This window comes from Diadema setosum, chromosome 5, assembly GCF_964275005.1.
Source record: "Diadema setosum chromosome 5, eeDiaSeto1, whole genome shotgun sequence".
In the NCBI taxonomy this organism is placed as follows: Eukaryota; Metazoa; Echinodermata; class Echinoidea; order Diadematoida; family Diadematidae; genus Diadema; species Diadema setosum.
In genome coordinates this window covers 12307637-12324217 of record NC_092689.1, presented here as the reverse complement: position 1 = coordinate 12324217, position 16581 = coordinate 12307637, and the positions used below count along the sequence as shown (strand labels likewise).

The 16581-nt window shown below is 37.1% G+C and overlaps 1 protein-coding gene across 1 annotated transcript in view; it reads right to left on the bottom strand.

Annotated features, from left to right (window-relative positions):
• The window catches only part of LOC140229097 (uncharacterized), a 38421-nt gene extending 22342 nt beyond the window's left edge, over nt 1–16079 (bottom strand). Inside the window, exons 1-5 of the mRNA XM_072309363.1 lie at nt 15681–16079; nt 14164–14463; nt 4571–4642; nt 3912–4092; nt 2435–2515 (exon numbers count right to left, since the gene is read on the bottom strand). Coding sequence (XP_072165464.1) covers nt 2435–2515; nt 3912–4092; nt 4571–4642; nt 14164–14463; nt 15681–15929 — 883 coding nt within the window. The 5' untranslated portion in view covers nt 15930–16079. The remainder of the gene's footprint in view (nt 1–2434; nt 2516–3911; nt 4093–4570; nt 4643–14163; nt 14464–15680) is intronic.
• Nucleotides 16080–16581: the final 502 nt, after the last annotated feature.

Below are 16581 nucleotides of genomic sequence, written 5' to 3'. Positions count from 1 at the left end.
CAGCAAGTTAGAGGATTGATAATTGCGCCTAGTAGTACTCCCTCCTAAGCAAGGCTCACATTCCAATACCATAATTCCACACAGGGTAATCTGTGCAATCCTAAAAACAATATTGTTTTCAGAACCCATTTTACTCTTTATTGTACATCAACAAATGATTCTTACTGTGATCACTATTTTATTTTTTTAATATGATCTTTTTAGTGTACTGTAATCTCATGAATGTGTAATGTAAAATGTACCAACATTCATGGTACATTCAGGTTAATAAAAAAGATTAAATTGTCCTTACAAGTGATGCTTTGACCAACAATTGTACTAATCATTCTCATCTGAAAATTCATTGTGTTTACAAATTGTATGCTACCAAGACAACATTTGTGTTTTGAAGGCCACCCCCCCCCACAAACCACCATAAGAGTTAAGCCAAAGACGGCATTGCTACCTTAAGTACGATTGAATACACACAGCACAACAGACCAATCGGGTTTCCACATCATTAAGCTTACCTTTGAGCCTTTCAACAAATTGAACTTTGGAAAGCATGAACAGGCAAGGGAAATAAAACATGTAACTGTTAAATGAGTATGAGTTTACAGACTGAATATCCAATGCATACAACGACACAAGCATGCATTTTTTTTATATTGTACATGGGAGTTTAATTGAGCCAAACACTATCCAATTGATATTAAAAAAATGTAGTGTGAATTGTCCATAATAATAGAAACACATTCAAATTCAAAAAGATGATCATTGTGAATTTACTGTTTGTTCTACTCCATACATTTTTTGGAGCAATAATTCTTGAGTTAACTGCACACGCCCGCTGTGTCTGTGAACACTTCTTGCTTTACAGTAAGTACTGCAAAGGAAATTAACTTTTGCAGATAAAAGTAATAAAAAGGCATCTGTCTTACAATTGATAAATTCTGCTAATCATATCATAGTGGCATTCAAAATAAAATAAGAACTTTATCACTTTGACAAGCTATTACATGCAAAAATCCAGGGTCTACTATCTGTTTCTAAATTTGTTTACACATTGTTAAAAGTGGCATTCAAATTAGGATCTTATTACTTTCTGCAAGGCACTCAAGAACACTGTCTGGTATCTCTGTTGCTCCTAAACTCCCTCCCTCCTTTTACTTTTTACTTTCACTTTCAATCACCCTCTCACACACTCAAACACACACATAATGAAAGACTGACACTTGTGCCACACTTATCTCAAATACCTGGCATAAAATAATCAACAAAGAAACAAGCAAACAACATCATATAGAATGCAATTCTGAAACGATCTAGACATGGTATGTTAACAGTTAAAAACCTGCAGCATTTTTTTCTTCTTCATCTGTGCAATGAGAGATAGAATGTCCATGCATTCTGGTTTAACATAAGACAATCTAACAAAGTATTGATTATACGCAATAGGAATCAGAAAAACATACAGTAAATCAAAAGATGGCTTGCACACAATCAAATTTCCCTCCACGGCAACGTGCAAGATGACACACAAAACATGATCATATCACGATACGTATCTTTGAACTCCCAGTGACACACACACACACACACACACACATATATATATATATATATATATATATATATATATATATATATATATATATATATATATATATGTATGTATGCAACCATCATGTGTGTGAAACATCAACAACAGCAAAACACAAAATGCCACAAGTATAATGGAACAGAGATATGCTGATCACGAGGTGCGTACGAGGTATGGCATTTAAAAAAAAAAATGAAACATGATGATGAACACACCAACCAGAATAAATTCAAGGGTGATACTACATTGTTTTGCTGGGACTAGGATTGATGAAGTCTTCATGCAATATGTCATCATTCCTTCTATAGTATACTTACTACTTCTACAGATAGAAATGACTTCTACCACTACTATCATGTGCCACTCTAGAGCTAACGAAAAGAGTAAAATGATAGTTAGAATTGATTGGGGCCATGCACGATATCAGTGATCAAAAACTTTACAGATAGAACCAGGGACACCACAGTACAACTCATTTAACGAAATTCCTATTGACATCTTGAAAATGTGATTTTGCTTTAATTTTTGTTTGTTTGTTTGTTTGTTTGTTGTTGTTTTTTTTGAGGGGGATATTGATAATCTTAATTTTGTAGGATTCTGATGGCCAGGTCAGGTTTTTGATTGATAAGAGATACATCTCACAATCATTTTTCTTTAGCACCATGTGTTATAAATTCATATTTCTGTATTCTCTCTTACTAGTATTGTTACATTATGATGAAAAAAGGGGGTACTGCGAAGGAATGACCTATGAGGTATAGTGCTGAAGATGGACTATAACTAACCTACATGTATTTAGGGGAGAGAAAAAAAAAATGGGCCTGTGGGTAGGGCTGCAGAAGAGATATTTACCTGGCGTTGGCATCAAGAGGCTGCTTTCCACCACAGGTGAGGGGTCAGAGGGTGTCAGATTCTCCCACAGGACTGGAGTCACTGTTTGGGGAAGGGGGTTGGGAGCACGCGGTGAAGGGGGTTGGGGTTGAGGGGAGGGCTGGGGGACCGGTCTCACTGTGGTATAAAAGTGGACCGTACAGTATAGGAGAGGTGGAGGGTGGTGACAGGGGGGGTGATGGGAACCAGGGTGGTGTAAAGAACAAGAGATAGAGTGCAACATGCAAGATTGAAAAGAAAAAAAAAACCCTCCTGAGCTAATACAGAAGAGAACAGGTGATTTCCAATTCAAACAGTGATATATGGCAATGGCAACAGTGAAGAAGAATTCACTCATACATGTGCTAAATAACATGCAAAAAAAAAATCAAACAGTGATGGAAATTGCTGTGCAATGTGAAAATTTCTCAAAGTTTCTGTCTAGATAAGCATTCACCTACAATATGTAAAGATGAAATACAGAAATTACACTTTGTAACTAAAGTAGAGTAATGATGCAGAAATATATTTGATAATTTCTGGTGTGCAAACTGTCATTTGAAATGTAAAACAGTGTAGTTGATGTCACTTTCAACTTGTTTGCTTATGAATTGATATCAATTTATAGAAAATAATAACACCCTAAAACCCAGAGCAGTTTGTACTTGTAACTCAAGAATGAATTCATATCGGTAATTGATGAAGCTCTGAAGTTTTAATATATTTATTTACATTTGCTTTTTCATCTTATTTGCTCATTAAACTCATTTTGCTATAAATGTAACTATGATGTAAATCTATATAGAGAACCCAAGCAAGTCATGCAGTATTTCTTTGAGGAGTTAAAAATCTTAGAACAGGTTCATTTTCAAATGGCACTGTCTGAGAAGTGCTGCTGTGTATATAGACCTTTTAAATTAGAAATGTGACTTTTTCATTCTCTGCAATGGTCTATTTCATGAGGATAAAAATAAAATTTGTACACTGACTTTGAAGTGTCAGAGTGAAGTGCCATTTTCTATCTATGTGGCAATCCCCAAATTGTACAATTTGCACACCACTGATTACACGACTACGCAACAGACAATATAGAGAATCATGCATTATATAGATACTACTGCCTACTTTCTAAGTGTCTAATTTGATGCATGCTATAACAGCTACTCTATTATGTCATAGATGTCACAGAAATAAGTGTATCAGTTTGGATTTATTATCTCTTGTCTTCTCTCCTTTTTTAGCCACTTTGGTTTGCCTTGAGACTAATCTACATCTAGTGCTTGCAAGATGTTCAGGAAAGTGCTTCCAAAGATATACCTTTTTTTGCAACACACAGGAAAACCTGGTAAAAATGTTTCACCACAAGCAACACATACAAATCACTGAATGCCTGCACCGACAGACGACCACAGTGACAAAAAGAGACGGTTGCCTTGACAACCAGGCAAATTTTGTCTACCTTTTCTCCTTGGTCTTGACTGTGGTACTGAGATGGGTGTCCTTCCTTTCCAAGTCCAGAACTCTGGTTTCTTAAGGTCCTTCTTCTTTACCTCTTTTACCTTGGTCTTGGCGTTGGGGTCCCGGTGCCAGTGGGCATAGAACCTCGGGCAAGGGTACACGGGGGCATCCTCAAATTCAGGCTGTGGATAGAACAAAAATGTTTTTGAGATAAATTTCATTTTATAGATCTATAGCCAAGCTCTTGCCAACAACAGGACTTGGGGAAAGATTTGAGAAGAGGTGGGAGAATGATACCGAGTGAAAGAGAGGGAGAGAGAGAGAAAGAATGAGATACAGTGAAATATGGGTACTGAAATATATTAACGATTGATTGATTGATTGATTGATTGATTGATAAATTGACAAATAATTGAAAGGATTCATGTATCATGAGTGGGTACATAATTGATTGATTGAGACCACATGCACTGAATTACTGATTGAAGGAAAAAATGACACTTCAATCATTTAACAAATTTACTCCTTCTCTATGTTGATGATCTATAATTCATTTTACTTCTTTGTATTAATCATGCATAACATTCTTTTCTTGCAACATTATCTGATTGGGCCTATTTTATCTGAACAAGTGCTAAATAACATAGATTTTGTACTTACCCGACAATCACAAAGTCCACGGTCATGGAGTGAGAAGGCACCGGCAAAGCTGATGTATGCAAATGCTGAGCCCTAAAATTTGAGGGGTAAAAAAAAATGAGGATTTTTACCACTATGATGATGTCAGAATTAAATCAGTTCATTGATGCAATATGGATAGTGATATTAGTTCCTCTTGTTGAAATATAATAAGCCTACTGGATAGTCTTTTTTTTAAACATTTTATTACCTGTAACAATATGAAATTTCTGTCTCATTAAGAATTCATGACCTACGACCCACAGTGTATACATGTGGGTGATATTAGAAAAAGGAAGAAAACATGGCTTGTATTTGGCAAAGTATTGGGCTATTCATTGCTTTTCTTTTCTTTTATAAGAAGCAAAAATTACTTTGGCACTTTCTCTATAATAACCCAAACTTGTTTTGATCGAGTCGTTGCCATCAACCTTCAATCTTAACCAGAAGCAACTCTCGTCCAATTCTCTACCGTTAGCTGTGCAACCTCCAGATCAATACCTCATTAAGAATTCATGACCTACGACCCGCCGTGGCGCATTGTGCGGCCACTGGAGGGGTCATTCTTCGTCCATTACTTGTTTCCTCCGTGACACTGATGGCCCTCTCTAGAGACCTAAAGAGTCCTTGTGATCACAGAGGTTTGAAGTGGATGTTGAAACTGTGAATTCTGCCAGAACCCACCATACAGACTTAAAACGTATCGATTGGCAATACACTCCCTCTGTGCTCACGTCGGTTGTTTGAAATGTTGGCAGACACTTGACTCTTTAACTGTGTTTTAATCATATTCCCATGTTCTCTACATTGTAATTCTACATAAGACTGATCAATGAAGACACTAAGGGCATGAAATATAGATCTCAAAAGTCTGTCTAAGAAATTACTTCACACTAGCAATATCTCACACACATACATACACGATGCAGATTACTTAAAGGACAAGTTCACCTTCATAAACATAAGGATTGAGAGAATGCAGCAATGTTAGTAGAACACATCAGTGAAAGTTTGAGGAAAATTGGACAATCGATGCAAAAGTTATGAATTTTTACAAATTTTGTGTGCGAACTGCTGGATGAGGAGACTACTAAGGCTTGTGATGTCATATGTGTACAACATTATAAAGAAAATGTAAAGAAAATTCAACATATTTTCACTTTTTTTCGCATAATAACAGAGCACTTGACTTGCTTCTTTCTAAAGGCAATGGGAATAATATTACCCATAATATATGTCAGTAACGAGTCAGGGGAATGTGTACTGTTTTCAAAAGATGAAATTTTGTGAAATTCTCTTTATATTTTCCTTATATTGTTGTACGCATGTGACATTATACACTGCAGTAGTCTTCTCATCCAGCGGTAACTGCACAAAAATTTCAAAAATTCATAACTTTTGAACGGATTGTCCGATTTTCCTCAAACTTTCAATGATGTGTTCTACTAATATTGCTACATTCTCTCAATCCTTATGTTAATGAAGGTGAACTTGTCCTTTGATAAACTTTGACATACTAATTAAACAAAAGACTTGATTTAGGCACTTGTAATTAACATAACATAACTTAACATACAGACAAGATTCTCAAATCATTCACGCAGAACGCAGAAGAAGCTAAGTTGCAAGTGAAATGGTGCTTTAGTAATTTGCTTTGCCACACGTACATTGGTTGGTCGATCCTACTTGCTTTACAAATGGTGATGACCAATTGGTATTAAGAAAAGATGGTTTTGTTTGAAAGACTGGAATGTATCACAGCGTCTTCAGTGATTAGGTGAAGCGACAACTCAGCAAGCCAAACTCCTCAGTGAACAATGGCAGACGACAATTACTTAACATGGTATGCTGCCCTGACAAAGACATCCACAATGAAGTAACAACGGAATGCAATGGACCAAGAGTAAGCTAAAATCAATAGCTAAATGAATGTTCTACAATTGTACATGTCACATTGGTTATAGTCTCTCTCTCCATCCCCCCCTTCCCCCAACTAACCCCTCAAATGATGTTCATTTTTCATACAATCTATGTGGCGGGTTTGATCTCTTACATTTCTTGCTAGCGCAACCAACCCTGCAAACTACAAGAATTCTCAGAAGCATGACCGTGGTAAGCATTGATTACTTCCCCCTAAGCCATCATGCCAAACCACTAATGGCCTCCCCCTTGACTGGTCCACAAAGTTCGTGATGTAATGCAATGGACACTATCTCTACCTATGGTCTCTTTTTCTGGGTAGAAGCTTAGTACACATCTATATACTTAATCTCACTGCCATCACTATTTCACAAAGTTTGCGGATGATGGAAGGATGCTTCTTGGATTAATGTATAAAAAACAAACAAACAAACAAACAACATCCTCATCATGAAGTACATAGTATTGGTGACCCATCATAATGTCACCCTGAAAAGGTCACAGACATTTAATTATTACCGTGGGAAAACTGCTTGCAAGTACTGTGACCTATGAAATTTGACATCTTTGTTGAATGGAAGATTTGATGTCTTAGCAGCACAGTAACTAAATTTTAGTTTGAAAGAATGCTTGGGATTTAAAACTATAAGATTGGTAAATGCTATTGCTTGTTTAGCACTGCAGATGTGTTGACTTGACGTAAAACATATTCTATTGAAATCTTAATCACTTTAGTGCTTGACTTCATCTGAAACAATTTTCTCAAAACTGTAGGCTTACACCTCAAACTAGGTCTTCTGTTTCTGTGGTAGATGTTTGTAAATGAAATATGACATTGACACTGTTACTACATTAAACATCATTTGAAAGCTTACATTGTGGAAAATGCAAAACAACACAGGATTCTAAAATTTGATGTTAAGTAAATTAATCATGCTTTTCTGGTGCCAGGTCAAACTTCATCTTCTAAAAGATACGATTCAAGACACAATGCACCACTGAAAGAACATAAATTAAGCAGTTTTACGACCAACAATGACAATGCATACAATGAAAGATGAAAGCGTTGCAACCCCCCCGCAATCCATTTTCAAGGTATAGTATCTAAAGTGAAACAAGTTGACAAAGAATGGAACTACAGGAGGGTAGGTAAATATCACAGTTGACGTTTCCTGTATATCCTGCTTCTTTGGGTGAACTCTCTATGCGCCATGGTGGCAACCCCCTGTGTGCCATTTTATTCTCAGACACCAACGTTGTCATGCTTTGAGAAAACATTCTGTTTTTTTTTCAAATCTGTTACTTCTATAGATTTCTGTTAAGCTGGAATTGAGTACATTTGTAGAGAAAATGCCAAGCTTTTCTGTGATGTAAATTGTATGACAAACCCATGATTGTTTTTCATTCACTTGACTTGTAGCTAAATTACCGTTAAGGCATGACTTTTGCACGGAAAAACACTGACAGGAACTTAGAATTTATGTACTCGTTAATCCAGTAAGGAGCACCGCTTGTTAGTCAATCACAACATAAAATGCATGATATATGTGAGAGGAATATGCGATAAACGCTTTCATTATACTGCGGCATTTAGCGAGTAATCGATCGGTTTGGGCGGGTTTGTGCGTTTGAGCAGAATATGCGAAGTTAGCACGTCGTCGACCGAGTCGGATGTGCGAATGTGGCACGTAACGAGTTAGCAGCAAAACACTCATTTGATTTCATTATCAGCGGAGCAATCTCATAAAGCTGCACGTATCACTCTGCTTCATATTCAAATTAGAAACATGACACTGAATGCCACTTGTTGAAGCCTTTTTCATCATTCTTGGCACACTTGTTACCATCAAGAAGGATAGATCAATGCCATTTCAAGAATTTACAATGTTCTCCTTCAGTATCGTAACAATACATGCACTCCGTTGTGCTGATAAAGTGAAGTAATGCAATGCACAGTTAAATGTGTTTTATTGGAGCCTGTTATAGGGCGCATTATGGCTGAACATTCAACAATCAGGCTACATGTAGTAATAAGACCGGGTTGAGTGAGCATATCTTGACAAATGGTATAGTTCAATGGTCATAAAGAAGCCCGCACCTAGCAACACCACTTTTTTTTTTCGTCGCTGCGTGGATCAGTTCAGCTCCTAGACACGTCGATTTTTGTGGTGCAAACAAGAGCTATACCGCTGTGAAGCATGATGGATATAAAAGAAATCGCTACGCCGTCTTGCTCTTAGAACCGTCTTCCATTGTTAGAAAACAGTGGCAGGATCAATACTCTGCCCCGCATTCTTCCTCTTTTTGAAGGATTATAAAGGGTCTCTGGGCACAAATTATTTCTTATTGTCAACCTTCAACCCCACCCCCTTCAAATACTCAAACAACTCTTGTACTTTGCCCTCTTATTATCACAAATGCTGTCAAAACTAAGAGAGGTACAATTCTACATCACATTTCTTGAGGGAAAACATGGCAGGAAACTGGGAAACAAAAGTTCCTTTTATTTTTTGTCTGCAAGACCAGCATTCGTTGACATCAAGATGCAATCATTAACGTTAGTAACCATTAAATGGCTACTGCTATTTCGCAGACCTTAGGGCCAATGTCTGACCTTCTTTGAGATTAATTAGTGAATTCTTGAATAGAACTGTAAAGATTAGGCTTGTCCTTGCTATCTAATGAATTCCTCAACAGATTATATGTTGAAAAGCTGTAGAATCATGGTCACTCAATAAGTGTATTGACTATTTTTGTTTGACTACCGCTCTTCCTTGAATTAGTAAATGCTCAGCACTGGGACATTCAAACAAAGGTTCATCTTGAAGACCAAGAAACCCTACAGATTGAATTACTTTCAAATGATGCTGGGTAATGAATTTAGCATGGTGAATTCTTCATTGATTATCTACAATGTGTCAGTGGGCATTTGACTGTATGTACACTATTGTACTTGTATATACTCCTGAGGCTTAACAGTCTTTTACAAGGTGTATCTCTTTGGCAAATGTAACAAATTTTGCATGGTTGAAGAATGTCTCTAAAAATTGTGCATATGAAACCCTATGGTGATACACCTCAGAGCATTTAAAGAAAGAAATGAAAAACTAACCTCATGTCAGTCAAGAATATGCTCCCCTTTTGTAACAAGAATAACAGTTGGATTTTTTTTTTTTCAAATTAATTCACTAGAAATCGATAACATTGTCTCCCCCTCCATCATAAAGAAGTTTCCAGTTTTATCATTCTCATGACAGATTTGAATTACCTGCCTCTACAGTACAATATGCAAGCCTATGAAAGAAATTTAATTTTTCAGGGTTGCGAAAGGGACACATAACTTTAAACAAACCAAACAACTCTTAAAAACAAACAAACAAACAAACAAAAAGGTCCCAGAAGAGCACTGATTGTGCACATTTATGCGTAATTGTAATTATACAAAGATTATGAGGCATACTTAAGTTTTTGTTTGTTCTTATTTTTGTTTTCTTTCTTTTGGCTGTGTACTCAGTATGTAAAAAATAAAGTTTGCTAGTTTAACTTTCCTTAACCCACTGAGGACAGTTTGATTTTGCTGCAATATGCATTTCCCATACATGTAGAAGCTTGCCCAAGTATACTCAAGACTCGTCTTCAACGGATTAAAGGGAAGATTGAAATCAGTAGCAAACAGCACAGTTGTATGCACAGAATACACTGTACAGATGTACAATGTACATCCCATTCTGAATTCTTGCATTGGGTTGCTATACTTCACAATATACAAAATTTAGACTTTGTTAAAGTATAATAGAATTGCAGGCCAGTATAGCTTCACCCCTGTAACTTGTGTGTGAACATGTACGATCTACAATGTATGAGCTCTTTATATCACATGTTGCCACAAAATATACTTCAAATAATCCAATTAGCATACATTACATGTTACCCTGTCACACAGGCTTTCTGGTTAAGTTTGGAACCTTTGTTTGAAAGGCAGTTTTATTCCTGGAATTATGTGGTATATCTATGTCTATATGTGAACCATTTAAGTGAAGTCCATGAGTGGTTTACAATGCCATGGCAGATACGCAATACTGGTTACTTTGTGGTATTAAAATTGTATAGCACGTTTTGAATTACAAAGACCTTGAGGTGCTTCTAATTTGTAACATAACTACAAAGCATACGCTGCACAGGTAAACTGGTTTGTATTTCAAAGCCTCAAAGGCTTGGGGGATAAAGTTTCAAAATATTTGCATGCTGCTACATGGCGCTCTGGTTTACCAGGTGATAAACAACAAGTTGAGCACAATGCTTGAAATGCCAAAATACTGACTGGGAAGCCCTTGTAAATGAAACTTCTGAGGTGTGCATGTCACATTTGACAATAAATGAAAACTCTTCCAATGTAATCTGACAATTTGTAAATAAATGATATCACGTGGACAGCAGTTTTGGAAAAGAGTTCACTGTTCTCCACTACAGTGTCTATGCATGCTAAGATGAACAAAAACAGCACAATTTGTTGTTTTTACTCTCTCCCTCTCTGAGATACTTATTCTAGAACAGCATGTAATTTGAAGCCTTTTGTCCTGTAAAGGACAAGTTCACCTTCGCAACTGATTGACAAATTGCCCTACATCGACGTAAATAAGCACTGAATTGATCAGTGTTTTAGTAGTAGCCATGATAAAAAATCATGGGCGTACATACTCGAGCAGGATATGAACCTGCGACCTCCTGATCACCGGACAGGCGTCATCTCCACTAGACCACCGAGCTTTCGCCCGAAAGCAAGTGTTGGTTCTAATCCTTATAGCATGCAGCGGGTACTGCTTTGTTATTCAAATTCATGATTTTCTTCCGCCAAGATGTTTTCATTGCAACTGATTGACAAATTGCCCTACATCGACGTAAATAAGCACTGAATTGATCAGTGTTTTAGTAGTAGCCATGATAAAAAAATCATGGGCGTACATACTCGAGCAGGATGATCAGGAGGTCGCAGGTTCACATCCTGCTCGAGTATGTATGTACGCCCATGATTTTTTATCATGGCTACTACTAAAACACTGATCAATTCAGTGCTTATTTACGTCGATGTAGGGCAATTTGTCAATCAGTTGCAATGAAAACATCTCGACGGAAGAAAATCATGAATTTGAATAAATCATGAATTTGAATAAGTTCACCTTCATTAACATAAGGATTGAGAAAATGTAGCAATATTAGTAGAACACATCATTGAAAGTTTGAGGAAAATCGGGCAATCCGTTCAAAAGTTATGAATTTTTGAAGTTTTTGTGCAGTAACCGCTGGATGATAAGACTACTGCAGTGTACAATGTCACATGCGTACAACAATATAAGGGAAATATAAAGAGAATTTCACAAAATTTCATCTTTCGAAAAAAGTACACATTCCCTTGACTCGTTACCGACATATGTTATGTCCAATTTTCCTCAAACTTTCACTGATGTGTAGATACTAATATTGCTGCATTCTCTCAATCCTTATGTTTATGAAGGTGAACTTGTCCTTTAAGAATTGATTCATGATTCACTGTGTATTCCTTCGAGAAGACTGCTTCACACCCACTTTTTTTTTTTAAATTCTGAATTACTTTGAAACTGCTTCCAAACCAGATATTGAAAATTGGGAGTCAAAAAGTGGTATTAGGATTTTCAAAGCAATTTTTCACCATGTCTCTGTTATGATTTTGATAAAACACAGTTTGATGAACATAACCTAGTTACTTCAAAATCAAACTTAAAGCACATGAGTATAAATGCAAGTGCAACTACAACTTACAAGCAAGTACAATTAGGTGAAGATGTCACCAATTCAAAACATTCCCACTGCTTTGAGCCCCCCCCCCAAAAAAAAAAAGAAGAGACAATAAAATCATGTTTTTGGTCAATAATTCATCAACTTTAATCCTTTCCCGTCTACTTTACGTAATGAATCCTAGGTTATTGTTTCACAACAAAAGTTATTATTATTTTTTCTCCTAAACTGATCTTTTGCTGAGCAGTTAGGACTGTAGAACAAGACCCAAGGCTTCTGTGCACATACTGTATGTGATCATGCACCACAAAACGAACAGAAAGTCGCATGGCCTGATTTTGTGTGAGGACTGAAAAAAGGTGAAATGAGTCAACCTAGCAATTTTGACTTTTTCACACTTTTTGAAAGAGCAAATCTTCTTCTTCTGTACATTATGCTAAAATTTGAAATCATAAAACGAACACTGAATGTGTGTTTTTTAGCAGTTTATCTTGAACACTTTTTTTTATAATAGTGTGATTAAATGTGTCTTTAGAGTCCCCTTTCATTTCTTGAAAATGCTGTACACACTTTTCACTTTCAACTCTAATAACTTTGGAAAGGATGATGCTACTGCTTTGAAAGTTGGCAATAATCACGGACAGAATGTGTTTATAATAAAGCATGCTCAATTTCAGCTTAATCTGAGAATCCCTTCATTGTTGTTACCCTGGTGGTTTACAGCCTATTTTTTGTCCCATTCATCGCACAGCTAGCACAGCTTGGTATTTTCAAAGCACTTGTAGACCCTGTGCTTCAGAGCCTCTTTTTTCAGTTCACACTTTTCCTGAGTGTGTGCTTTCATTCCAGTATTTAGATAGGTTAGGAGAGTCCATTTGATATGAGTTATACATCATTTTAAAGCTTAAAAGTCCGCTCTTTCAGAATATGCTCTTAACTTAAAATCCATGTCTGGCGACTTTATGTTGGTTTTGTGATGCAGGATCACATACAATGAGCTTCAAGTTCCAGCCCTGCAGGAGTGATCTTTGACACCGCACTTTATCCTTGTCGCCAAGTCTTTCGGCAGAGACTTACAGCCATCAATCTCCATGTGTGAAAGAGCTATACCCTAAGTTGTACGTTAACCCACATCGTGTCTCTCATAAAGCGCATGCTGGAATCCCAGTAAAGTGGTAAAACACAAAAACTGGCTGATATCTGCAATGATATTCAGGACTGAAGGAGGCAGATTATCTTAGGAAAGACTGTCTTGTGTCCAAGAAAATCATGTAAATATCGGGTCAGGTTGAATAAAGGTTGATCACATACACAATTAATGATCATTTTAATAATGCAGGGAATCATTTGTAATACTGCAAGTATAGCCCATGTATTTCACAGTGTTTGCATTTTTTTAATAGAAAATTTGCAAATTTGCAAGCAGTATTAGCAAAATCAACAAGAGGCACCAGAGAGAAATCCAACGGAAATCTGTTCCAAGTGGGAAATCAATAACTTATTTCTAGAAAACAGTACCGATATATGTATTTCTTATCCTGATGCTGTGGTTCTTGAATATGCATTCAACCACTTGCAAAATATGCATAAATTCCATATATTATGTACGCCATACAAAAGTATATTTCTAGTAAATTTTTTTTGTTTTGTTTTTTTTTGCAATTGGGACTTTCTGATAATTCCACAAGTGGTTAAATTCCCAACCATGAAGTACTGTAATGAACAAAGAAATGTACGTTGCATTCACATTGGGATCAGAGTTGACAGTTTTGCGTGTTGCTAAATCCATGAATAGCATCCAACTTGCCAAATTCACGAAAATGAAAACCCTGTGAAGTATATGGCGTAAACAGAATATGGAATGACACTAAATATTCCTTTACCTGTGTTCCAGACACCCAGGCTTTCAAGCATTCGTTCCACTGCGGATCGGCCAGCAGCTCTGCGTTGGCTGTTAGGCTTGTTTCCCCCATCGTCTTCAGCGGGGGCAGGGCGTACGAGGCGGGCACCAGGGGGAGGAGCTCCTGCTCGCGATGGCGGCTGCCGGGCTCCGCTCGGCTGTTGTGCGGCGTCCGTGAGTTGTCGAAGTGCTCGGGGAGCGTCTGGAGGAGGGGGAGGGCTTCCTGGCTGCGCGACTTCTGCTGGTCCCTGTAGGCAATCGGGTGCATGGAGCTGTCATGATTCTATATTGCGGTGAAAGATAAAGGGGAGAAATCAAGTTAACATCTGGACAACCACTGCATTTAAATGACAGCATCTTTCACACAAAGGCCACAGAAGATATCTGAATCAAAAACTGAAAGACCAGAAAGATATGCTTTAATATTCTTTTTAAAATTTTCTGCTGTGGTTACGTTGTAAAGAAAAGTATTGCTTAAAATTACAGACAAATCATCATTTGGATGACATCCTTTTTTACACAGATAACCACAGAAATATCAATGATCAGATATGAGAATCTCAGTGATAAAGGTAGTATCCAATTACTATAATTAAAAAATGAAGATAAAGAGGAAATTGTTTCATGCATAGGAGAGAAAGTTTACATTGTAGCAACTACCACAAAGAAGTTTCCAGAAACAAACGGATCTATCACAATCGAAAATTCTGGAGCAAAGTTTGCATTTATGGGTAGTCTCACAAATGCTGATGAGTTTGTATTGAACAATGACAGATCTGTGCTGGCTTGCACAACCAGCATAACGAAAGAAGAAAGAACATAGCAGGATACACTCCTGCACTGTCTTGGATCATGCAGGTGATACCAACTGGAAGATAAATATCAATACATTGTCATTATCATGATTATATGAAGAGTTTGTTTGCAAAAACCGATAAGTCCATTTTTGAAGATTTTGAAGTACGGTCTCTGTCATAAAGTACAAAATAATACCTTTTAAGTGATAAATGATGTATTGGTCACTACATGATAAAGGTACATTTTTGAAGTTATGGTCAAAAGAAGCAAAAATTTTCTTATTATTCTCTTTATTTTTCTTGAACTTTAATCGCAAATATCTCCATTCGGCAAATATGAACTTATCGGTTTTTGCAAACAAACTCTTCATATACTGTACACCTTTCTTGGAAATCAACTTTCCTTTAAACTGTTCTGTGATCAGCATAATTATAAACAGTTGATCCTTTAGGTGACTGATAGCAAAGTAAAAGTTAGAAAAAAGGTAGATTACTGTTAGGTACACACAGTTTGCAACCTGAAGCAACCATTGCCAACATGAGCAGTGATCAGCACGCTCAGTGTACTAATATGCGGTACTATTGCGACTACTATGTCTGTGTTGAACCATCTCTTGTAGTACAGGTAGTACTCTTTGTTTTCAGACTCCTACCGTATCTCGTCAACAAAACTGGTTCAGTCCTAGTAAGCGAAAATACTTACAAGAGTTGCATAAGAGTCATCTTTCGACGTCAAGAATCTCTTCTTTGGTATTGGAAAGCCACTTGTGTGAGATCGTTGGACAGTTGGTGTGGCATATCTCGGTGAGTTGGGCAACGATAGAGCCTGTCTCGGAGAGGTACCGTTACCCGACCGTCGAGGTCCCCCCAAGTCTCCCGGTAAGCGATAGCGAAAACCCGGAGGCTCCTCCTGGTCATAATTGACCATACAAAGCGTCGGCAATTGTGTCATTTCGACACTATCGCATCACCTTTTTCTACAAAATCCTGGCATTTTTCATTCCTCAAAGTCTCCAACAATGATGAAATCCTCGTCACATTGTGAAAATGATATTATCAAATTATGTTGTAGCGATTGAAAGTTAGTAAAGTTCTCAAAGCTCACGGGGTTTCGTGCACCTTGGTACTTTACCAATGTGCGGTACGGTTCGTGCATGCATATCGGCATCGGGATCAAGTCCATGTTACTCATGGGGTCCAATTTTATCGACTGTATATGATTTGTGATTATTTTCATCTATTCCTCAAAAAATAATTCCTATAAATGTAAACAACATAGTCTCGATATAGCAAGTCTATCTTTTCCGTAATTCATTACCTAAATTCAAGATTTTGAGATGAGGCATACGCCCATTTTAGGACGAAAGTGTGTCCCTCACAAATGGTATTTCCCTAGTTACGAAAAATCGATTCGTCTGTACACTTGTTTCACAAACGCATCTTTGCTTAGCATCAGGGGCTATTCATAGTTCTGCTGTAGACATGTGTAACACAAGTAAGAAAGGAGATTGACATGAATAAGAGGGTTAACAGACAAATACAAGTGTACAAATCTCACCCAGATCCCTTTCTTCTAAGCCGCGAAGCCAATGGTAAAGACAATG